The 25,390-nt window shown below is 39.0% G+C and overlaps 1 protein-coding gene and 1 long non-coding RNA gene across 5 annotated transcripts in view; one reads left to right on the top strand and one right to left on the bottom strand.

Moving 5' to 3' along the window:
- Positions 1 to 1,188: 1,188 nt before the first annotated feature.
- LOC118240150 lies at positions 1,189 to 15,737 on the bottom strand. Of its 4 annotated transcripts, none has more exons than XM_035520104.1 (6): positions 14,179 to 14,313; positions 13,064 to 13,129; positions 10,118 to 10,414; positions 9,923 to 9,964; positions 9,570 to 9,634; positions 1,191 to 1,606 (listed from the first exon to the last, which is right to left on the bottom strand). In XM_035520104.1, the coding sequence occupies exons 2-6, from the start codon at positions 13,116 to 13,118 to the stop codon at positions 1,424 to 1,426; spliced, it is 642 nt and encodes a 213-aa protein (XP_035375997.1). In that variant the 5' UTR covers positions 13,119 to 13,129; positions 14,179 to 14,313; the 3' UTR covers positions 1,191 to 1,423. The 4 variants fall into 4 exon arrangements, with proteins under 4 accessions (XP_035375999.1, XP_035375997.1, XP_035375996.1 ...); XM_035520103.1 differs by lacking the exon at positions 14,179 to 14,313 and adding an exon at positions 15,285 to 15,737 and having other exon boundaries at positions 1,192 to 1,606; XM_035520106.1 differs by lacking the exons at positions 9,570 to 9,634; positions 9,923 to 9,964; positions 10,118 to 10,414; positions 13,064 to 13,129; positions 14,179 to 14,313 and adding exons at positions 1,953 to 1,994; positions 2,148 to 2,444; positions 5,109 to 5,174; positions 6,235 to 6,339 and having other exon boundaries at positions 1,189 to 1,486.
- Positions 15,738 to 23,345: 7,608 nt separating this feature from the next.
- The window catches only part of LOC118240116, a 2,373-nt gene continuing 328 nt past the window's right edge, over positions 23,346 to 25,390 (top strand). Inside the window, exons 1-2 of the long non-coding RNA XR_004775297.1 lie at positions 23,346 to 23,466; positions 23,670 to 23,731. This is a non-coding gene — a long non-coding RNA (uncharacterized LOC118240116). The remainder of the gene's footprint in view (positions 23,467 to 23,669; positions 23,732 to 25,390) is intronic.

The raw sequence follows: 25,390 nt of genomic DNA, 5'->3' as shown, positions 1-25,390 counted from the left end.
TTATTTCTACTCAATCATTTGTTTTCACAGAGGAAGGCGTGATGCTCCCTTCAATGGATGTTACAAAGGCACTTTCGATATTTTTAAGAAAGTAATATTGGAAATATGTAAATACAGCTTGGATTAGTGCTAAAGGAATGGAATCAAGTACTACAGCACGTTAAATTGGATTAATGATAAATTAAACTGATGTCTAAATGATAGTAAAGTTGACTGACTTTGACGATACAAGTAGTGCACAGCTGAACGAGATTACATTTCTCCAAACTCCGATGTGCAAATATACATAAAGGTAAATACACGAGAAAAGAATATTAGTCAACATAGACAAAACAGACACCTCAAGGGGGCATCTTCAGGGTCTTCATCTACACGCACTGTCATCAAGGGGGCATCTTCAGAGTCTGTAGCTACACACTGAAAGAGGCATGTTTCAGAGCAGGAGGATCACACATTTCCTGAAACCATAAAACAGCCTCTACTGAAGCACTGTGCTCTTCTTATGACTTTGCAGTGTTATCAGGCAGCATAGCAACACCACGACAACCACAACAATCCCAATGAGCCAGATGTAGTTTCTGTACACCCAGCTCTCATTTACACCTGAACATTATTATAATAATTATAGTAATTATAAATAGGTCGAGTATAAAATGAAAAAAGTGATTAAAACAAGCTTTTGTCTAGTGACCTCCACTAGACTTCCATGTATTTCAGGAGGTTCTCTGCCATCCCAGGCCCTGCCTTTAAATTAATTATTGATTGTGAAATAAATAAAAAAAACTACAAAATGTTTATAAATAAATGTACAGTTTAAAAATATTCATCTTTTAATGCAATGTTCCTACACTGAGAATGTTTTAAGCAAAACTGTTGGAGTTGTATGATGACCATATAATATCCCTTCATTTCAGCCCGTTGCATAACCACAGATGTGAGATGCTAAGAAGGTCCCACAGAAGCTATCAGGTCCTGCTTTGGGTACCATCCCTACACAAGCCGCATTTTATTTCAACTTGATGCAGTATCTTTGAAATTTCCACATACCAAGTTGAGCTGGAGCTAAGTGAGCTAAAATGAAAGAACAATAAGTTAATCATTTAGAAATATTTACAATTTGTTAGATTTCTTTACATATTCATAAGATTCTGATCAGTATGAAAAATTCAACATAAAACTGCAGGTCATTATATTAAAACGATTTATTAGTATTTTTAAGAAGCAAACAGTAATTGTACATTAAACATTTGGCTTTAAAAATGAGTTTTTAAAAATGAACTTATAAAGTTATAATTGAATGAGCTCTGGTCTGATTGCTTGGTTTCCAGCGAGGCTCCGCGATGGTCCAAGAAACAAAAGATCATTACATGTCACTAAGTGAAGAATGAACCATGTGTTCAAGTCCTTGAAGTGGCATAAAACCTTAAAGCGCTGTCGTGAAGGTGGTGTCTTCAGAGTCTTCAGCTGCACACTGAAAGGCGTGTTCCTGGGCAGAAGGATCACACGTTCCCGCAACCGTACAACAGCTTCTGCTAAAGCACTGTGCTCCTCTCCTGACTTTTTTTAAACAGTGTTTTATCAGGCAGCATAGCAACACCACGACAACCACAACAATCCCAATGAGCCAGATGTAGTCTCTGTACACCCAGCTCTCATTTACACCTGAACAGAGAAACAGATCCCTCAGCATTTTACATTTAAATACTAAACCTCAGATTACACATGCAGCAAAATATTAATGTGTTACAGCAAATTCTATTTATGTGGTTTCACCGTTACCTGGTAGGCATATAAATAAATAAATATGCATATGTGAGGAAAACTAACGATAGGAAAGGTCACATTACTGTTCAGGAAATGAGCTTTAAAAATTATTCATACCATTAGTTGTCTTAATGTATATAGTTCTATATAAAGAACATTTAAAACAGCAGATTATAATAAATACTCACCGTTTACTGGAGGCAAAGTTGTTGTGGTGTTTGTGTTGGTTCCTACAATGACACCAGACTTATTAGCAACGAAAAATCATGGATAGAATCATTACTAACAAAATGAAATGGATACAGACAGAACCACCAAATGGAGCCATTTTTTATTCTCCAATTGCAAATATTTTATTTGGGGCAATAAAGGAGGACGCTTACCCTCAACCTGTAGTTGCACATCACAGATGTCTACACCATCACATTCACAGGTGTAAAAGTCACTCTTAGTGAAATCAGCATCAGCGATGGTGAGCGAGAGATCTCCCTTCAGGTACTGCTCATGAGACATGTGAAATCCCTGCTCTGACTGGCAGGATGTCTGGTTACACCGAGCCAGGAGGTCATGTCGTTTATAGAATAAAATCCATGAAACCAGACCAGAACACATCTGATTGCAGGGGAGAGTAGCAGCATCATGACACTTCACTGTCACTGTAGCTGATTCAGAAGGAAGAACTAGAAAAGAGGGAACACAGAACTCTGTTAAACAGCACACATTCAACAGCACATTATAGTTTGTTCAGCTGCTAGAGCTGAACCAGCCTTAAATATGCATCACATGAGCAGTACATATTAAAATGTTTAGGAATTTCATCTCACTACAGGCCACTGTAAGAGAGACGATCACAGCACACGTTCTGGCTGCATTACATCATTGCTATAGCAAATTCCCAACTAACACACAGCAACCTAACTCACAAACACTTGCATTAGGTAATGCATGGCTTGAATGCCCTATATGTAAATGAACCAAAACATATTTCTGGGAAAATGTGCTGCATTACATGAAGCATGATTGCTCTACAGAGCCCACCAAACGAGAAACAGAGAGAGTGGGTGGAGAGAACAAGGAGAAACTGCGTCTCTCCAGCTTTAGATTAAGAAGGAAAAAAATTCAATTTAGTACCTGCTAGATAGAAATTTAAACCATTACAAGAGACAACTTGCAACCCTGGTTACCCATGCAGTGGTGCCAGCAGAAAATATTTAGTGGGGGGAGCAGATGGGGCCCCTGAACATCTTGTGATGGTACAATAAAAAGGCCTTACAGCACAGAGGAACTTCAGGGCACAAGCTAATGTCACCATTATAGTGTGCAATAAATTACATAATGTTTAATTCCTTATCAAATCATAATGTTCACATGAAATCAGACAAGGAATCATTAATTAATGCATGAAACTGCAATTTGAATGAATCAAATCACCAATAAACCAAGAGTATGGGTTGCTTAAAACAAATATTAAATGAGTAGCTGAAAAAGGTTTAACTTATTTGTAAATATCTTCCTCAGACTCCTGGACATATCTTTTCCTTTCATTCAATTCAAACTTCTGTACCTTTGCAAGCTTAACATTAAATACAAATGCGGAGCTTGGCCTGTCAGTATATGGGTGAAAATATACCGAGAAGAGAGAGAGAGCCCAAATACAGACTACAGAAGCTGCATAAAGCCTCAGTACAGGCTACAGAAAAAGAATACATAGAACTGTACATGTAACCCCAGTAAATACCACAATTTCAGTTTACCTGGTAGATATGATCAATATTATTAATAATATTAATGGCCTTCATCAGTTCTGTCTTTAACGCCGGTACAGGAGAGGAGTGCTAGCGCTACCGCTACTGCTACCGTTGACGAGTTTAGATGAGGAATTCAAATGTGTCAAGGCAAGTTGCAAGATGATTGTTAGGATCAAAGGATGAAGTGATGAAACCAGCAGCACCAGTGACAAAAGCAGGGTGGAAGTGGAATCCACGAACGACAGTGCAGCTCACCAAGAGTTCAGCAGAATTAAGGCAATTCATTGGACAGGTGCAATGTGGGAAGTCGGGTCTTGGATCAGGTGATTAACACATCCCCAGAAAGAAAGTGAACGATGGTGAGCTTTATCCCTGAACAGGAAGATGGGTGTCCTGCAGCAACAGCATTACAAGGACCAGTGGCTCCGATAGGAAAGCGTGAAGAGGAAAATACCCTGGCAAGAGCTGTGGGCCATGGTTGCAAGTCCAATCATGCTCTTACTTGGAGCAGCTTACAACGCCCTTCCAACTCCACAAAACCTTGGACAGTGGTAGTCCAGGACCAGAAGTGCAAATTATTTTCAGGGGTTGGCACAGTGAAGCATAGTTCATGAGCATGCAAGTTAGCTTGTCACAGGGCTGATATAGATGGAGACATTCAACTGCTTGTAGTGTTAGCGTGTTTGAGAGTAAACGACTAGAGGTTAACTCGTTGCCGAGTGGTATTGCTAATAAAGCAATTAAGTTTTACGAGAAGGAGATCATGTTGGAGAACGAGCACTGGCTTTAAATACTGATAGACGGGGTGAAGCATGACTGGAAATTGCTTATGGACGTAGGTAGAAAACTACAGGTCCCAGAGTGTAGCGTGCCAACTATGCTGAGGTCCGAGATGCTGTTGTACTCAGAAAATAAAAGGGTAGTTTATTTTATAAAGCTTACAATTCCATTTGAATATGCAGTGGATGAAGCTATTTGAAAGGAAAAAAGGTGAAGTATGCAGATTTGGTGGCTGAGTTGAAAGAACGCAGGTGGCAAGCACATATCAGAGCTGTAGAGATGGGTGTTAGACCAGTAGAGGTGTTTGTAGCAAAGTCTGCCACATCATTTCTTGTGCAGTTCAGCCTAAGAGGATAAGGATAAGAGGAGCTCAGTGTGTTTGGGGTAATGCCCCAAAAAGGTGGAGTGGCTGAGGTTTCATGTTATGGCGTAAAGTTGCTAGCGTTAAGAGTTGCATCATGTTAAGAGGTTCAGCTGGGAGGCCAGACCGCACTGTTGAGCCTCCTGGGAGTGTTATGGTCTTAATTCAACCAATCACAGACGAAGGGAGGTGCCTACCTGATGACCCCTGAAAAGAGCTCACAATGTTGGGAATTCTGGAGAGAGGAGTGTAAGCAGGTCCCTATGTGAAGCACTAATGATGGTCTATTGGCACAGGACATTCCACGCCCTATACTGCATGTATATACACTTGCTGTAGGTTATGAACACTAGCTAGCCAATTTACCACCAGAAGTAAATTCTGTGGGAAAACACCTTCAGTTGGGGTGGCCAGGAATTTTAGCATGGTGTCCGCAGATCCCTGGCCAAACTTACCAGCTAAGGTCAGTAGCCCAACCAGGACTCTCCTCAGGATACGGTAGGTGTGCATTTCTGTGACACCTATGAAGAGAAACACACGCCACTGAGGTTAAATTCAGGTGGTAGAACATCAGTTTAACTACAAGGCTGAATTTGGGCTCTTATTTGCCATCCATTTGAGTTTAGTGAACTAAACTATGTTAAGACATTTCTTTGGTGCATTAAACAATATAGATATGTTTAATTCAGCTGTAGCACATTTCTTTTTCAAGAAACTTTCTCCTAGGCAGTTTCACAAATGGGTTTACGTAACAAGCCTACAGTGTACAGCCAGCCTCGCACATTTACAGACAGCTGCACAGCCGGTTTTGCGAATTGTAGACGACATGACCGCAGTCTTATTTTCAAGAGAACAATAAAATACCTGTTAATGACGGCGTTTTGGTTTTGGCCGCTTCTGGAGTAAAATTTGTTTTAGAGAACTTACTGCATCATGTCTAAAAAATGACAATAAACGGAGACGATCTGAACTCAAAGAACCTTTCCTGCTATTTATTGTCATTTCTGTCTGTTACTGAATCCCCTCCATGTGTGTCTACGCGTGCTCCATAAAATAGACTGAACAAGGAGTTAAAAATAAGGAGTTAAGATGAACTCAAACCCGTTAACGTAGCCAGTCTAGACGATCTTATGTCAAAAGAAAATCTACTTTGTCCTCGTAGAAATCTTGATCTTCTCCTGTCTTTACTCTCTCTGAATACGACTAAACATCACCCCACCTTTTGTTCCTGAAGCAGGAACGTTATTTGAGAGTCTCAAAGTTGGCTTCGCACCACCCGTTTTGCAACCGGGCTGATGCAGTTACCGACTCACCGGAGCGTCTCACTGTTTAGCTCCACCAGCGTTAACGGCGTAGTTAGTGTCCTCAGGAAACTAGTTTGCTAACTCGCCATGACTATGTTTGCTTTTGTTTTTTTGCCTCAGCGTTCCCCAGCAGGAAATCGGGCTAACAATCACTAAGTATGTTAGTAGTCTGGTAAACTAAAGGAATTTCAGCCTGAACTCGAACCAGTAACGTAGCCAGCTATAAGATAACCCGAGAGTAGCGGATTATGAGAAGACAAATCTGGACCGAACTTACCTTTTCCTTATAGAAATCCGCATGACATTCTCGCGTCTTTAAGTTCTGTGATCACGCTGAAATATTATTCTTCACACGGTAATGCCATGTGTGGGTGTTAGAGCACCCAGGCAGTGACGTGTGTGAGCGGTCACGTTTAAGCAGCCAGGCACACACCCTGATTGGTGGCAGTGCCGTGTGGGTGGTAACTGTTAGAGCACCCAGGCACACACCCAGATTGGTGACATCACCGGCCCCACTTGTAGAAAATCAGCGCTGCGTAATCCAATAGTCTCAACGTTGAGGTACGACACTTATTCCGTTCGTTTTGCGACTTAAATTATATAGACACATCAATAAAAGCGTTCGCCCCTACAACAGTGCAAACATTTACCAGCAATAAGACATTATTTAGGTATTCTGAAAATTCAGTTTAGCACCTTCCTTATCCTGCCTCCCATAGAAATACCCAAATGTCACAGTGAGAACCCGCCTGATTTGGATTGCGCATTTGCAGAACATCATACTATATTACATTTGTACTGCAATACCCAATTTGAGCTTTGCACGCAAAAGCAAAATAGTTATTGCATTACTTGGTTGATTGCCAGGAAATGCATATCTAACAAACATGGACATTACATAGACGTGATCGTTCAGGACTGAAGTGGTTGTTTGAAAATTATGGCCTGATCTAATCAACAGAAAAACTTTCACTTTATGATCTGTTTATATATAAATGAAGAGTAATTGGCCTACAGGCTATTAATACAATAACTACATGTAGACAAACTACATGTATTAATACAATACATGTAGTTTGTCTATGTAAGGTCTTTGAATCGGTCTACGTCATGATTGTAGGTCTATATACGTAATTAGGGCGGTGGTAGGTCAGTGGTTAAGGTACTTGACTTGTAATCGGAAGGTTGCCAGTGTTGGGCCCCTTAACCCGCAACTGCTCAAGTTGTACTCAGGCCTAATGTTAGTCGCTTTGGATAAAAGCATCAGGTAAATGTAATTATTACATCTTTAGCCTGTAAGGCCACAGGCTATAGAGAGTGCATTAGAGAGTAACTAGCCACAGCAATTGAACAGACACGGTGTTGGAGTTTCCGCAGTTTAATTTATTGTGCCGAGATATAGTAAGCAACTACTGTGGGCTTTTAGCGCCCTCTAGTGTCCAGTTATGTAAACTGCCTCCATGTGCAAACAACCACGCACAATTCAACTGGTTTAACAGCCTTGTGTAGTGACAAATCAGGCAGCCACACATTCCCCCAGTAGAGGGACTGAATTCGAGTTATGGTATGACAAAAATATTTCAAAGGCCTCTTAGTGTGACTAAGAAGTTAAATGACTTTATACCTACAGGAGTCAAAAACAAACTTCAAGATATATTTCATATATTTCAAGATATTGTCATATATTTTTAGAGATGAGAAACAACAGAGGTCAAATGTTCAGTAATTGGAAGTCCATCATAACTCACCGGCTGGTCATATGATCCAGGATTTTATTTTATTCTTTTACACAGTTCACAGGTAGTTGGTACCATCTCTCCAAAAATAAGCAAGCCTTACAGAATGCTTGTGTGAATATATGCAGAAGTGTAAATTTAAAATGAATTGTATGAAGTGCACTTGACAAACAGCTATATATCTCAGATATAGGAAGAGGTCTAAGTTGAAACTTGAGATGATCACCCCTTTTCTAGATTTATTTCTACTCAATAATTTTTCACAGAGTAAGGTGTGATGCTCCCTTCAATGGATGTTACAAAGGCACTTTTGATATTTTTAAGAAAGTAATATTGGAAATATGTAAATACAGCTTGGATTAGTGCTAAAGGAATGGAATCAAGTACTACAGCACGTTAAATTGGATTAATGATAAATTAAACTGATGTCTAAATGATAGTAAAGTTGACTGACTTTGACGATACAAGTAGTGCACAGCTGAACGAGATTACATTTCTCCAAACTCCGATGTGCAAATATACATAAAGGTAAATACACGAGACAAGAATATTAGTCAACATAGACAAAACATAGACACCTCAAGGGGGCATCTTCAGGGCCTTCATCTACACGCACTGTCATCAAGGGGGCATCTTCAGAACCTACATCTACACACTGTTGTCAAGGGGACATCTTCAGAGTCTGTAGCTACACACTGAAAGAGGCATGTTCCAGAGCAGGAGGATCACACATTTCCTGAAACCGTAAAACAGCCTTTACTGAAGCACTGTGCTCTTCTCATGACTTTGCACAGTGTTATCAGGCAGCATAGCAACACCATGACAACCACAACAATCCCAATGAGCCAGATGTAGTTTCTGTACACCCAGCTCTCATTTACACCTGAACATTATTATAATAATTATAGTAATTATAAATAGGTCGAGTATAAAATGAAAAGTGATTAAAACAAGCTTTTGTCTAGTGACCTCCACTAGACTTCCATGTATTTCAGGAGGTTCTCTGCCATCCCAGGCCCTGCCTTTAATTTAATTATTGATTGTGCAATAAATAAAAAAAACTACAAAATGTTTATAAATAAATGTATAGTTTAAAAATATTCATCTTTTAATGCAATGTTCCTACTGATACTACACTGAGAATCTTTTAAGCAAAACTGTTGGAGTTGTATGATGACCATATAATATCCCTTCATTTCAGCCCATTGCATAACCACAGATGTGAGATGCTAAGAAGGTCCCACAGAAGCTATCAGGTCCTGCTTTGGGTACCATCCCTACACAGGCCGCATTTTATTTCAACTTGACGCAGCATCTTTGACATTTCCACATACCAAGTTGAGCTGGAGCTAAATGAGCTAAAATGAAAGAACAATAAGTTAATCATTTAGAAATACTTACAATTTGTTAGATTTCTTTACATATTCATAAGATTCTGATCAGTATGAAAAATTCAACATAAAACTGCAAGTCATTATATTAAAACGATTTATTAGTATTTTTAAGAATCAAACAGTAATTGTACATTAAACATTTGTCTTTATGACTTTTTAAAAATGAACTTATAAAATTGTTATAATTGAATGAGCTCTGCTCTGATCGGTTGGTTTGCGGCGAGGCTCCACGATGGTCCAAGAAACCACAGATCATTACATGTCACTAAGTGAGGAATGAACCGTGTGTTCAAGTCCTTCAAATGGCATAAACCTTAAAGCGCTGTCGTCAAGGTGGCGCCTTCAGAGTCTGCAGCTGCACACTGAAAGGCGTGTTCCTGTCACACATTCCCTCAACCGTACAACAGTTTCTTCTAAAGCACTGTGCTCCTCTCCTGACTCCCCCCCCCCCCCCAGTGTTTTATCAGGCAGCATAGCAACACCACAACAATCCCAAACATCCCCATGAGCCAGATGTAGTCTCTGTACACCCAGCTCTCATTTACACCTGAACAGAGAAACAGATCCTTCAGCATTTCACATTTAAATACTAAACCTCAGACTACACATGCAGCAAAATATTAATGTGTTACAGCAAATTCTATTTATGTGGTTTCACTGTTACCTGGTAGGCATATAAATAAATAAGCATATGTGAGAGGAAAACTAACGATAGGAAAGGTCACATTACTGTTCAGGTAATGAGCTTTAAAAATTATTCACACCATTAGTTGTCTTAATGTATATAGTTCTATATGAAGAACATGTAAAACAGCAGATTATATTAAATACTCACCGTTTACTGGAGGCAAAGTTGTTGTGGTGTTTGTGTTGGTTCCTACAATGACACCAGACTTATTAGCAACGAAAAATCATGGATAGAATCATTACTAACAAAATGAAATGGATACAGACAGAACCACCAAATGGAGCCATTTTTTATTCTCCAATTGCAAATATTTTATTTGGGGCAATAAAGGAGGACGCTTACCCTCAACCTGTAGCTGGAGATTACAGATGTCTAGACCATCGCAATCACAGGTGTAAAAGTCACTCTTAGTGAAATCAGCATCAGCGATGGTGAGCGAGAGATCTCCCTTCAGGTACTGCTCATGAGACATGTGAAATCCCTGCTCTGACTGGCAGGATGTCTGGTTACACCGAGCCAGGAGGTCATGTGGTTTATGGAACAAAGTCCATGAAACCAGACCAGAACACATCTGACTGCAGGGGAGAGTAGCAGCATCATGACACTTCACTGTCACTGTAGCTGATTCAGAAGGAAGAACTAGAAAAGAGGGAACACAGAACTCTGTTAAACAGCACACATTCAACAGCACATTATAGTTTGTTCAGCTGCTAGAGCTGAACCAGCCTTAAATATGCATCACATGAGCAGTACATATTAAAATGTTTAGGAATTTCATCTCACTACAGGCCACTGTAAGAGAGACGATCACAGCACACGTTCTGGCTGCATTACATCATTGCTATAGCAAATTCCCAACTAACACACAGCAACCTAACTCACAAACACTTGCATTAGGTAATGCATGGCTTGAATGCCCTATATGTAAATGAACCAAAACATATTTCTTGTCAAATGTGCTGCATTACATGAAACATGATTGCTCTACAGAGCCCACCAAACGAGAGACAGAGAGAATGGGTGGAGAGCACAAGGAGAAACTGCGTCTCTCCAGCTTTAGATTAAGAAGGAAAAAAATTCAATTTAGTACCTGCTAGATAGAAATTTAAACCATTACAAGAGACAACTTGCAACCCTGGTTACCCATGCAGTGGTGCCAGCAGAAAATATTTAGTGGGGGGAGCAGATGGAGCCCCTGAACATCTTGTGATGGTACAATAAAAAGGCCTTACAGCACAGAGGAACTTCAGGGAACAAGCTAATGTCACCATTATAGTGTGCAATAAATTACATAATGTTTAATTTCTTATCAAATGATAATGTTTACATGAGATCATCCAAGGAATCATTGATTCATTCAAATTGCAATTTCATGCATTAATTAATCACCAATAAACCAAGAGTATGGGTTGCTTAAAACAAAAATTAAATGAGTAGCTGAAAATAAAGGTTTAACTTATTTGTAAATATCTTCCTCAGACTCCTGGACATATCTTTTCCTTTCATTCAATTCAAACTTCTGTACCTTTGCAAGCTTAACATTAAATACAAATGCGGAGCTTGGACTGTCAGTATATGGGTGAAAATATACTGAGAAAAGAGAGAGAGCCCAAATACAGACTACAGAAGCTGCATAAAGCCTCAGTACAGGCTACAGAAAAAGAATACATAGAACTGTACATGTAACCCCAGTAAATACCACAATTTCAGTTTACCTGGTAGATATGATCAATATTATGAATAATATTAATGGCCTTCATCAGTTCTGTCTTTAACGCCAGTACGGGAGAGGAGTGCTGGCGCTACCGCTACTGCTACCGTTGACGAGTTTAGATGAGGAATTCAAATGTGTCAAGGCAAGTTGCAAGATGATTGTTAGGATCAAAGGATGAAGTGATGAAACCAGCAGCACCAGTGACAAAAGCAGGGTGGAAGTGGAATCCACGAACGACAGTGCAGCTCACCAAGAGTTCAACAGAATTAAGGCAATCCATTGGACAGGTGCAATGTGGGAAGTCAGGTCTTGGATCAGGTGATTAACACATCACCAGAAAGAAAGTGAATGATGGTGAGCTTTATCCCTGAACAGGAAGATGGGCGTCCTGCAGCAACAGCATTACAAGGACCAGTGGCTCCGATAGTTAAGCGTGAAGAGGAAAATACCCTGGCAAGAGCTGTGGGCCATGGATGCAAGTCCAATCATGCTCTTACTTGGAGCAGCTTACAACACCCTTCCAACTCCACAAAACCTTGGACAGTGGTAGTCCAGGACCAGAAGTGCAAATTATTTTCAGGGGTTGGCACAGTGAAGCATAGTTCATGAGCATGCAAGTTAGCTTGTCACAGGGCTGATATAGATGGAGACATTCGACTGCTTGTAGTGTTAGCATGTTTGAGAGTAAACGGCTAGAGGTTAACTCGTTGCTAATAAAGCAATTAAGTTTGTATGAGAAGGAGGGCATGTTGGAGAAGGAGCACTGGCTTTAAATACTGATAGACGGGGTGAAGCACGAGACTGGAAATTGCTTATGGACGTAGGTAGAAAACTACAGATGCCAGAGTGTAGCGTGCTAACTATGCTGAGGCCCGAGATGCTGTTGTACTCAGAAAATAAAAGGGTAGTTTATTTTATAGAGCTTACAATTCCATTTGAATATGCAGTGGATGAAGCTATTTGAAAGGATAAAAGGTAAAGTATGCAGATTTGGTGGCTGAGTTGAAAGAACGCAGGTGGCAAGCACATATCAGAGCTGTAGAGATGGGTGTTAGACCAGCAGAGGTGTGTGTAGCAAAGTCTGCCACATCATTTCTTGTGCAGTTCAGCCTAAGAGGATAAGAATAAGAGGAGCTCAGTGTGTTTGGGGTAATGCCCCAAAAAGGTGGAGTGGCTGAGGTTTTATGTCATGGTCTAAAGTTGCTAGTGGCATCGTGTTAAGAGGTTCAGCTGGGAGGCCAGACCGCACTGTTGAGCCTCCTGGGAGTGTCATGGTCTTAATTCAACCAATCACAGACGAAGGGAGGTGTCTACCTGATGACCCCTGAAAAGAGCTCACAATAGTGAATTCTGGAGAGAGGAGTGTAAGCAGGTCCCTATGTGAAGCACTAATGATGGTCTATTGGCACAGAACATTCAACGCCCTATACTGCGTGTATATACACTTGCTGTAGGTTATGAACACTAGCTAGCCAATTTACCACCAGAAGTAAATTCTCAACCTGTGGGAAACGCCTTCATTTGGGATGGCCAGAAATTTTAGCATGTGGCTGCAGATCCCTGGCCAAACTTACCAGCTAAAGTCAGTAGTCCAACCAGGACTCTCCTCAGGATACAGCAGGTGTGCATTTCTGTGACACCTGTGAAGAGAAACACACGCCACTGAGGTTAAATTCTGGTGGTAGAATATCAGTTTAACTACAAGGCTGAATTTGGGCCCTTATTTGCCATCTTGTTTGAGTTTATGGAACGCCTACCATGTTTCAAGACATTTCCCCTTGTTGCATTAACCAGGTACTGCACCAACGGGCCCGCTAGCATGCTCAAATAAATTACCATTTCTCAGTACAAATACAAGTACCTGCTTACCGATTTTCAGCCGTCTACATGCATTCTTAGCCAGAAATTGCACACTGAAGACTGATTTTCGGGTACATTTCCACAACAACGTGCCTGTCCTTTTAAGTCTCCTTTTAAAACATTCTTCCGGTATAAGAACTTCAGAAAATTAAATTACCATCAAAACAACTGCATGACATGTTTAAATGAAATACGGAGTGTTAGTAAAGTTCTTTGCGTAAAAACACCCGTTCGGTTCCTTCGTAAGCAAACCCAAAATACGCAGCCTTTGGCTAACTGAAAATAGACGCGACTATCAGTTACTTGCAGGTGTTTCCAAGGCAATCGGCGGGATGGCAGCAGTTACATCAACTAGAGGAGGCTTGGACGAAAACGTGTCGAAAAGTTGCCTTTGCGCGTCGCTAAGCCTCCTACCCTCTGCGCATCTAGAGACGGCTGCTCATCCTCAACTCACGTTTTTTAGAAATCTGACAACTGCTTCATAGCACAACAGGCTTCCTGTTGTAGAGGAACGATGCAGCAGTGAACTCTGAAGAGCGGAGAAGCCAGGCAGACCCACTCAGTTTTGCAGTTAACTTGCTGGTTTATCCTCTACATGACACAGGCTCTCTCTTGGTGTTGTAGACAGTTCATACATGAACTGTAAAAACATCCAAAGCTCATAACGCGTTACTAAAGAACTCAATAACGATAAAAGACGAGCTGGGTCCAGTTATGTCCGTCATGTACAGTACAAACCAAAAAAAACCAAACAAGCAAACAAAAAAATACCTGTAAACGTAGCCAGGCTAGGCTAGGCTAGACTAGGCTGTCAAAATCGAAAACTTACTTTCTCCTCGTAGAACTCTTCTTGATCTTCTCGTGTCTACTTTCTCTAAATACGATTAAAGATTACCCCACTTTATTTGTTCCTGAAGTAGAAACGCAAGTTGTGCGTCGAAAAGTTGCCTTTGCGCGTCGCTAAGCCTCCTTCCCTCTGCGCATCTAGAGACGGCTGCTCCTCCTCCACTCATTTTTTTTTAGAAATCTGACAACTGCTTCATAGCACAACAGGCTTCCTGTTGTAGAGGAACGATGCAGCAGTGAACTCTGAAGAGCGGAGAAGCCAGGCAGACCCACTCGGTTTTGCAGTTAACTTGCCGGTTTATCCTCTACATGACAGGCTCTCTCTTGGTGTTGTAGACAGTTCATACATGAACTGTAAAAACATCCAAAGCTCATAACGCGTTACTAAAGAACTCAATAACGATAAAAGACGAGCTGGGTCCAGTTATGTCCGTCATGCACAGTACAAACCAAAAAAACCCAAACAAGCAAGCAAAAAAAAAAAAAACCTGTTAATAGCTCGGTAAGTGACGGCGTTTTGTTTTTGCCGCTTGTGGAGTAAAATTTGTTAGAGACCTCACTGCCCGTTAGGCGCATCAACCTGAGCTCAAACAGTAAACGTAGCTCGAACTTCCTTTCTCCTCGTAGAAATCGTCTTGATCTTCTCGTGTCTTTACCTTCTCTGAATAAGATTAAACATTACCCCAGTCTATTTGTTCCTGAAGCAGAAACGTGATTTGTGTCTAAAAGTTGCCTTTGCGCGTCGCTAAGTCAGATAACTTCTGCCCCTGGGTCACCCAGAGCCACCGCGCGTATATGAGAGTTCAGAAACCAAACATTTAGGGTGGAGGTGCCTGAATGGTTCAGTTCAGCTGTGTCCATTTGAACGAGGCTGATTCTGGTATGTGGCTGATGCCGTTACCAGCTCACACTAGCGTCTGTTTTGCTGGGGTAGGTAAACTACTTGGGTAACTCGCCATGATTGTGTTTTTTGCCTTATTTCCTCCAACAGGAAATAAAGCCTGCCGCGTAGAAGGAACTGAAACCAGTAACGTAACCAACTAACTTTAGCTAGCGGGTTATGAGAAGACAAATCTGGACCGAACTTACCTTTTCCTTGTAGAAATCCTCATGATATCGCTTCTTGAAGTTCTCTGATTACGGTGAAATATTATTCCTCCGTACATTTTTTTCCCTGAAGCAGAAACGCTACTACTGCCTGCCTGACGTCCTTGCTTCCGGAGTGAAGAAGCAAACCACCAGTGACGCGCTAAATATCGCGAGTGCTGGCTGGCAAACTAAGGGACCGTCTACGATGATTTTCTACAAAGTAGTGTTACAGAACCACCTACTATGTGGAAAATCAAAGCTGCGTAATCTAATAGTCCTAACGTTGAGGTACGACACTTATTCCGTTCGTTTTGCGACCTAAATTATGCACACACATCTCAATAAAAGCGTTCGCCCCTACAACACTGCAAACATTTACCAGCAATAAGACATTATTTAGATATTCTGAAAATTCAGTTTAGCACCTTCCTTATCCTGCCTCCCATAGAAATACCCAAATGTCACAGTGAGAACCTGCCTGATTTGGACTGCGCATGTGCGGAACATCACATGATATTACATTTGTACTGCACTTCCTGATTTGAACTTTGCATGCAAAAGCGAAGTTATTGCATTACTTGGTCGATTGTCAGGAAATGCATATCTAACAAACATGGACATTATATAGACGTGATCGTTCAGGACTGAAGTGATTGTTTAAAAATGATGGCCTGATCTTTCAGATTTTCACTTTATGATCTTCTCTTTACATATAAATGAAGTGTTCTTGGCATACAGGCTATTAATACAATAACTGAGCATATGTAGTTGGTCTATGTAAAATCGGTCTACGTTATGAATATTATACATCTATATGTATACATATTACATCTATAGCCAGTAATGGCACAGTAAAGTGCATTTGAGTAAATAGCCACAGCAATTGAAACGACACGTTTGCGGTTCTTCAGTTTCCTTTCTTCTCCAAGGACACAGTAATCACCTACTATGGACAATTAGTGCCCTCTAGTGTCTGCTTATGAAAACTGCCTCCAGGTGCAAATAACCACATACAATACAGTTGGTTTAACAGCCGTGCGTACTCGCAAATCAGGCAGCCACACATTCCCCCAGTAGAGGGACAGATGCAGGACATTTCATCAGGACCTTCACAGAGAATGACCAATTTTTGCAACAGAAACAAAATGTATGTGTACACACACAGTACAATTTAGTTTTTACAATTTACAGTTTACAGTATTTATGATGTAGAGGTAACTCAGTGGTTAAGGTACTTGACTTGTAATCAGATGGTTGCTGGTTCAAACCCCACAGCTGCAAAGTTGTCACTGTTAGGCCCCTGAGCAAGACCCTTAACCCTCAAGCTGTAGTCAGTCATAATTTTAAGTCGCTTTGCATAAAAGCATCAGATAAATGACTTAAATGTTACTGTGGACATCATACACAGTATGTTTAATTCAGCTGTAGCACATTTCTTTTAGATTTTCAAGAGACTTTCTCCTAGGTAGTTTCACAAATGGGTTTACGTAACAAGATTTCACACATTTACAGACAGCTACACAGCCGAGGTTTTGCAAAGTGTAGATTTACTTTTTTTTTACAAAGTGGTAGTTTAGTGGTTAAGGTACATGCTTTGTAATGGGAAGGTTGCCAGTTCAAGCCCCTGCCAGGTTGCCACTGTTGGGCCCCTGAGCAAGACCCCCTAAGCCATAACTCCTCAAGTGGTGCTCAGGGGTAATGTAAGTCTGTGTTGCACATGACCTCAGGTGGTGTGTGTTGGTCATTAGCAGCTACACCTTCATGATGTTCATTATTTACACCTGCTTTTGTTTCTATGACCTTGTCAGTCATTGACTGTTATGTTGGCATCTTTTACACTTTTATATTAGATTTCATTTTTCTTCCTTTCATTGAACATTTCAGCTGGAGACCTGCACCTCTGCTTCCTCCTTTGTTATCTGCATGTTCTTGGTCCGTGACAGCAGGATTAGGTTACGCACCGCTAGTTCTTCCCCGTACATAATATGGTCATTTGTATCAAAGATAAAACACAATCAATACATAATCCATATTTTTGACTATTTTATTTGTACGATTGCATGATTATCAAACAAGACTTTTGTTTGATACAATAACAGATTCTGACTAATGTGAACACAGTGACAGTGTCTGCTTTAATTCTTTCCAAATATTACACTACACTGCACATTAATTTACAATAAAACTTTTGCCATTCTGATGTCACTTTTCCATTACATTATTAAAATGTTGTATTTAAGTGTCTTAGTAGGTAGGTAGGTAGTAATTAAGAGTAGGATATGTACAAAAAACGTGATGAATACATAATCCATATTTTGACAATTTTATTAGTACGATTACTTATCAAACAAAACTTTAGTTTGATACAATTATAGATTCTGGCTAATGAGAACAAAGTGTATGTGTCCAGACAACATCCACACAGCACACTAAAGTAAATGCTTTAGTTCTTCCCAAACATTGTACTACACTGCAATGTCCTTATTTTGCAATAAAACTGTTACCACTCTCATATCACCTTTCCATTACTGCATAAACTTCTATATTGCAGTGTCTTAGAGCTTGACTGTATACTACACATAATGTTTTATTCAGTGTAGATTTGTAGTGTTATTTGAACTGTACATTGTTATTCAAGGTAAAGCACTGAACTCACACACCTGTGCGGTTTAAATAGTTGTGCTAATAATGAGTTACAGGTGAGGGTGGTCATTGAAATGTGTACTGTGTGTGCTGTGTGGGTCTGGGATGGTATCAGCCAAGGCATGATATCTCTTTAGAATGATAGCTGTGTCTTTTACCATGATGTATCATTTATCTTACCATTCTTAACATGGATGATATTGGAAAATATCACATATAAAACTTGTAGTCAATTAAGCCCTTATATTCAAATATGCCACCAAATTCAAACACATAATTCAAGTTGATTAATATTAAGGCTACATGCTGATTCCTGATCTGATACTACAGAGATACAACACTGCAGAACCTAAAATTATCAAACTGAAGTTTTTACACACTATAGATACAGATCACCTTTAGCAACACAAGCTCAGGGAGGGACTGGTGTAGAGTTTTTCTTACTACTTATCTGAGTCTTTGAATACATAATAGTACTGATTTATGCGGGGGTTCCTAATCTCAGTTAAGGCTTGTCCATATTCTGTTCCTCTGTTCATGGAACACTTAGCAGATGAAATAACTTTGTTAGATAAATAAAATGTGCTGAACATACAGTCCCACGGGACTGATGCTGTAAAACACTGGATTAAGGAGGTTAACCAGAAAATGGCACAGGAAGCTTAGCAAAACTCTTTCCTTTTATAATAGGCCTTCACCACGTTTGCAACGTATGTTTGCAAAATTACATGTAATATTAATGTTTTTCATGTATAAAAATGCTCTGAAGCAGTTAATGCATATTGTTTTTGCACTTTGTATCTTGCACATTGCAGTATAATGCATATTATGCATATTATGCAAATCCTGACTTAATCCAATAGAAATGTTGTGGAATGAGCTAACATTCCTCCAAGACGATGTGCAGGACTAATCAACAATTACAAGAAACATTTATTTTCAGCTATTGCTGCACAAGGGGGTCACAGCAGATACTGAAAGCAAAGGTTCACATACTTTTGCTACTCACAGATATGTAATATTAGATACTTTTCCTCAATAAATAAATTATATAGTCTTTTTGTCTCATTTGTTTGATTTGGTACTTTTGGGACTTTTTTGGACGTGTGTGAGCTGATGAAGTTTTAGGATCAAATTCATGAAGAAATCTAGACACTTCTAAAGGGTTCACAAGCGTTCAAGCATCACTGTATATTTTACAAACTCCTAATATGTTACCTTTCAGACAATATATATCAGAAGGACAGTATCAGTTGTTTCAGTGCATGTGGCTGACGCACTTCCTTTTGGCTTTCTCCAGAAAATATCTATCACACCTTCAGAGAATGAGGAAATGTGTGTGTGTGTGTGTGTGTGTGTGTGTGTGTGTGTGTGTGTGTGTGTGTGTGTGTGTGTGTGTGTGTATTTTTTTCCTTGGCCCTTTTCCGTAGTGTTGAGTCAACCATCTCTGACAAGCTGCAGCAGGAGGAAACAGTCGTCAACTTTACTCAAACAGCAATGAAAGCTATTCATGGATATTGTGTTTCATACTCTGGAATATTGCTGCTTGGGATTATTCAGGGTATGTACATGTATGCGTACAGTTTCACACTTAGTGATTTTCTGTTTTATTGATTCATATAAAAGTCAACTTCCATATTCTTAGCCTGGAAAAAAAGTTACACAAGGTGTTTAAAAACTGTCTACTCAGACACTTGTATAATAAAACATTCAAATTGACCTATGAAGATGTACTCCAACATTTAGTAAACTGTGTATTACAAATAAATAAACAAATACATACATTTTTATTAAAAGTGCAATTAGGTTTGTTTTGAACTGAAATGTGTGAAGACCTCCATGACTACACTAGTAGAAGAAGAGTATTGTGCAGCATGATTGACATATTGATGCTGTATCGCCTGTTTTGGTAACTTCCATCTTTGAGGCTCTACAAACCTCAAGAAAATGTGTTTGTGTGGCAGAGAAAACAAAAAAAGAAAACAGTAATCACCATTATTAGTGATGACAGCAATTTTCAGTCACCATTTTACTGGTGTCATTATTCTAATAAAGCTATGAAGTGAGACTGAGACTCTTCATCATGTTTGGTTTTAATACATTTGCTTCTTGCTGCAGGTTTGTGTGTTCTGGCTGATGAGAACACAGAGACAGTACGCAGGGCTACCGGGAGCTCCCTCCTGTTACCACTTGGACTCCAAAAAGAATCTGTAAAATATGCACTGTAGAAATTTAAAGAGCATCGAATTGCTACCTATGACAATAAGCAAATCCATATTAGTTTGAATCAGCAGTTCATGGGAAGATTAAAGGTGGACAATGTTAATGTTACTGTAGAAGTGGAAGCCCTTCAAGTTCAAGACTCTGGAACCTTCTCTATTATTGCAGATGGGACTTCACAATTTCCAACAAAGTTGATCAGTTTGATAGTCTATGGTGAGTACACCTGTATATGTTTTATCTGTCATCTCTTCACCTTCAGGCTGCTTTGAAAGCTACAGTTTATAGAGGCATTTTGGGTTTTACTGCATAGATTATTGCAGGACTTATTACTTACTTATTTCTAGACATTTTATTTTTATAACACTGTTACATACAAACCATGCAATGTAAACAAAATATGTTTGTCTATAGTTAAGCATGTTTGTCTATGGTTAAGCATGTATGGTTATGGTTAAGCATGTGTGGCTATGGTTAAGCATGTATGGTTATGGTTAAGCATGTATGGTTATGGTTAAGCATGTATGGCTATGGTTAAGCATGTATGGTTATGGTTAAGCATGTTTGGTTATGGTTAAGCATATATGGTTATGATTAAGCATGTATGGCTATGGTTAAGCATGTATGGTTATGGCTAAGCATGTATAGTTATGGTTATGCATGTTTGGTTATGGTTAAGCATATATGGTTATGATTAAGCATGTATGGCTATGGTTAAGCATGTATGGTTATGGCTAAGCATGTATAGTTATGGTTATGCATGTATGGTTATGGTTATGCATGTTTGTCTATGGATAAGCAAGTTTGTCTATGGTTAAGCATGTTTGTCTATAGTTAAGCATGTATGGCTATGGTTAAGCATGTATGGTTATGGGTAAGCATGTATGGTTATGCTTAAGCATGTATGGTTATGCTTAAGCATGTTTGTCTATGGTTAAGCATGTTTGTCTATGGTTAAGCATGTATGGCTATGGTTAAGCATGTATGGTTATGCTTAAGCATGTATGGTTATGGTTATGCATGTTTGTCTATGGTTAAGCATGTTTGTCTATGGTTAAGCATGCATGGCTATGATTAAGCATGTTTGTCTATGGTTAAGCATGTATGGCTATCGTTAAGCATGTATGGCTATGATTAAGCCATGGCTATGTGTGTTTTTTATTCTGATTTCGGTCTATGGGTTTTGGAGGCCCTCATGCCCTTAACCCTTATGTCATTCTTCTGTGCTTTAGAAATGATCTGCTCTCATTTATGAAGGTATATCATACTCCTACAGTGGTGCTTGAAGTTTGTGAACCCTTTACAAGTTTCTATATTTCTGCATTTTTTTGGACCTACAACCTCATCAGATTGTCACAGTTCCTAAAGTTAGAGAACCAAATCAAACAAATGACACAAAAATATTAGACTTATTAAACATTTATTTATTGAGAAAAATTATCCAATATTATGTGGGCACCCTATTTTTTAAAGAACAGGCATCTAGCAAAGTCTGACCTTCACAACACGTTTCTGCATGTGTATCATGGCATGAATAAAGGAGATTTCTGAGCACCTCAGAAGAAGAGTTGTTGGTGCTCATCAGGCTGGAAAAGGTTACAAAACCAAACCTTAAAGAGTTGGTTTCATGTGGACTCCTTCAATCCACATACAGACAGACTGTGTCCAAATGGAAGAAAAATTCAAGGAATTTACCCTTCCAGGAGTGGTCGGCCAACAAAGATCACACCAAGAGCAAGTGTGTAATAGTCCATTAGGTCACAAAGGAATCCAAAGAAACTTCTAAGCAAGGTCTTTGAATGAATAATGAATGAATTCTGAATTGTACAAATTCTAAAACAAAATGTCAGGCCCTCTCTTCGTGAGCTGAAGCTCAAGAGAATTTCAATGGGTCCTGCATGAAGGCACCAACCTTAAGCACACAAGTTATTAAGAATGCTTAAAGAAAAACAAAGTTAAGGTTTTGGAATGGCCAAGTCAATGTCTTGACCTTAATCCAATAGAAATGTTGTGGAATGTGCTAACAAGCCCATGTGCAGGACTAATCAACAATTACCAGAAACATTAAACTTTCATTTATTGCTGCATAAGGGGGTCACACCAGATACTGAAAGCAAAGGTTTACATACTTTTGCTACTCACAGATATGTAATATTGTTTAATTCTCCTCAATAAATAAATTACATTGACTAATATTTTTGTCTTATTTGTTTGATTTGGTCGTTGTAGGACTTGAGTGACAATATGATGAGGTTTTGGGCTCAAAGTCATGCATAAATCTAGAAACTTCTAAGGGGTTCACAAACTTTCAAGCATCACTGTATATTTTACAAACTCCTAATATGTCCTATCACACAAAAACACTTCATTGAATTATCTCTTCATATGCAGCCCGGATTGAAAACATTACTATTCAGAGTAACCAGACCTGGCTGGATTCTATAAAGGCCTGTGATGTTCATCTTTGGTGCCAAACTTCTGAAGATCCAAGTGCGTCTTACACATGGAGAGGGTACCAGAATGGAAGTGATGCTTTTCTGCACTTCACTTTCTCACCTGAAGATGGCGACATTATCCTGAGCTGCACTGCGGCCAACAATTTGAGCAATCAGACTGCCAGCAAAGCACTTAAATGCAAAGAGCAGCCAACAACAGGTAAGCTGTGCCTGTTGCTGTTCTGCTCACTGAAATAAAGTCTGAATGTACTACTACTGCTGCTACTACTATCATCACTCGAGTGTGTAGAAATTGAATTATATTTTCTGTAACGTACAACAGATATAAAAAGCTTACAATGATAGCGTTTATAAGTTAAATTCTTATTTTTAAAAGGCATGTTAGTAAAACTGATCATTTAAACTAATTAATAGTATATTACTCATTAAAAAAAAGAATACCAACAACAAGAAACAATAATTACTTATTACTTATTGTTATTATTATTACTGCAACTCTTGATATAAAATAGCCTCATAGAATGGTGAGTACAATACTTCTTAACTCAGGACATCAAAAATTCTCATTTTGGTGGGTGGAGCATTAACATGTTCCCATAGCAACTCCCAAATCCCACCAATGACCTTAATCACTGCTCATTCTATTACGGCTATTACTACTATAATTACTACATCCACTGTAACTGCTACAGATTATAATCAGCATTACCATGAGCAACCTCATCATGAGATTAAACAGAAATGTTGTTTTGGGGGTCTTGCAGAAGCCAAGCTGTTGATCTGGACCGCAGCAGGAGCAGGTGCTGCTCTCCTCCTCCTCATAGCTGTTATTGCACTGAGCTGCTGGTGGAGATCTCATGGAGGTGTGAAGTCTGACATGTCTCACACATCCAAACAGAGAGGTCATCATGTAGCATTGTGTTTATAGGTTGTTCCATAGCATAAACTGTTTTAGGATCCTTTTCCCACTGATTAACATATTTATCTCATGAACTAGTACGCTTTAATGTGCATCTCCCAACAGATGAACTGGTAAAACATATTGTTTATATTTTACTTTAATCAGATGCAACACTCCGTGATTGTTGGAATACAGTGTATGCAGATGTTAACGTTTCACAAATCAGTGTAAGTATGTCTTTATTTCAGGGGTGTCAACAAGGCATTACTTTTTTAGTGTCATGTATCTAGAAATTCTAAAGTCAGATCCTAAACCAGTGTTTTTGGGCTTACACAACTCTCAGGTGTGGGGCTTCAGGCCTCCTAGTGTTTTCCACATTCTTAACTGTTCATTTATATTATATTATTATTATTATTATTATTATTATTATTATTATTATTATTATTATTATTATTATTATTATTATTATTTAAATAGCACCATTCTCAGACTCAAGGATACTTTACAGACAGATATCAACTTTTACGATCACTTTGCAGGCCTCTTTATTAGAAAAGACTCAATGTCACTCCCCCTGGGGGACTGACACTGGGCGCAAGGGAGAAGGTGAAGACCAGGACAGAGCACCAACCATCACTGCACACACTATATGTATATACATTTAGAATATCCAATCAACCTAACCCTCATGTTTTTGGACTGTGGGAGGAAACCAAAGACCCTGAAGGAATCCTACACATACATAGAGAGAACATGGAAACTCTACCCAGACAGGGACTCAAACCCATGACCCTAGCACTGAGAGGCAAACATGCTAATCGCCAAATACCATAATCCAGTATTTCACCAAAATAAATTGCAGGGCAACAAATACAGAATACATTTATAATAACCTTCAAATCATATCTGCCTCTGCATTACTGTTCTCTTTACTAGCACATGGTTACCCTTCATATACTTTATTGTAAAGGCCTTGGAAAGTTGATTATAAACAATAAATTTGACATTAATTCAGCAACATACAAATGATCAGTACACTACTCAGTACAAGGCTTAGTACACATAGTTTTTCTTTACGTATTTATTTTGTGCTACTTTGTTACTTTAACAACAATGTTGCAGCTGATCAATTTTTCACTGAGAATTAGCTATACTAAAAACCTATTTATAAAGCGCTGGCAAGTTTTTTTACATATCACATTAGTGATGATAAAGTCTGAGTCAAGTCACACAGTAACTGAGTTTTGCGCAGTATTTGAAATCAAATTCAAATAAGTACAAGAGGAATGCAGGACCTTCATGGAGTTTGAACCTCCACTAAAACTAAACATCCATTTCTGGTGGTTATAGTACATTTTTCCATATAGAATTGTACTTTTATTGTATTTGTACATCCACAGACCTGTTTTTACCAGTTCCCCTAAAAGTGATGGTCACTTGTTTAACAACTGCATATAGACCAGAGTAGACAGTTGTTCTGCTAGAACGTGCTAGCTCCACCAAAGCTTAGCAATTACACACAACCAGACCAAGCATAAGATTATTTTTAATTACATATGACACAGACATAGGTAGATAGGACATTTGATCAAATCAGTTAATCTTGAAAAACTAGTATTATATTTTTTCTATTAAAATATAATAATGAACATTTAAAATGGTCTACAAAAGTAAGGGATTCCATGCTAAACCTTAAGTTAGACAATAGTGTTGGAAGAAATGTTATTTCTTGCTTAAACCTGATAACCAAATGCCTAAACATTTAGACACTTTTGACACTTTCTGTCTATGACAAATAAATATCACTTTTGACAGGTCACATATGAGCATATTTCGGAGAACATACATTTCTTTATTGCATTCTTATCATGTTAATTTGAGGATGA

Source organism: Electrophorus electricus, chromosome 19, assembly GCF_013358815.1.
Source record: "Electrophorus electricus isolate fEleEle1 chromosome 19, fEleEle1.pri, whole genome shotgun sequence".
Classification (NCBI taxonomy): domain Eukaryota; kingdom Metazoa; phylum Chordata; class Actinopteri; order Gymnotiformes; family Gymnotidae; genus Electrophorus; species Electrophorus electricus.
This window is presented reverse-complemented; position numbering and strand designations above follow the sequence as displayed.

Coding starts and splice junctions, on each gene's coding strand:
- LOC118240150 (XM_035520103.1), bottom strand. CDS start 13,118: ATGCACACCTGCTGTATCCTGAGGAGAGTCCTGGTTGGACTACTGACT. Junction 10,415..13,063: donor TGGACTACTGACTTTAGCTG/GTAAGTTTGGCC, acceptor CCTCTTTTCTAG/TTCTTCCTTCTGAATCAGCT. Junction 9,635..9,922: donor AACTTTGCCTCCAGTAAACG/GTGAGTATTTAA, acceptor TTCTCTGTTCAG/GTGTAAATGAGAGCTGGGTG.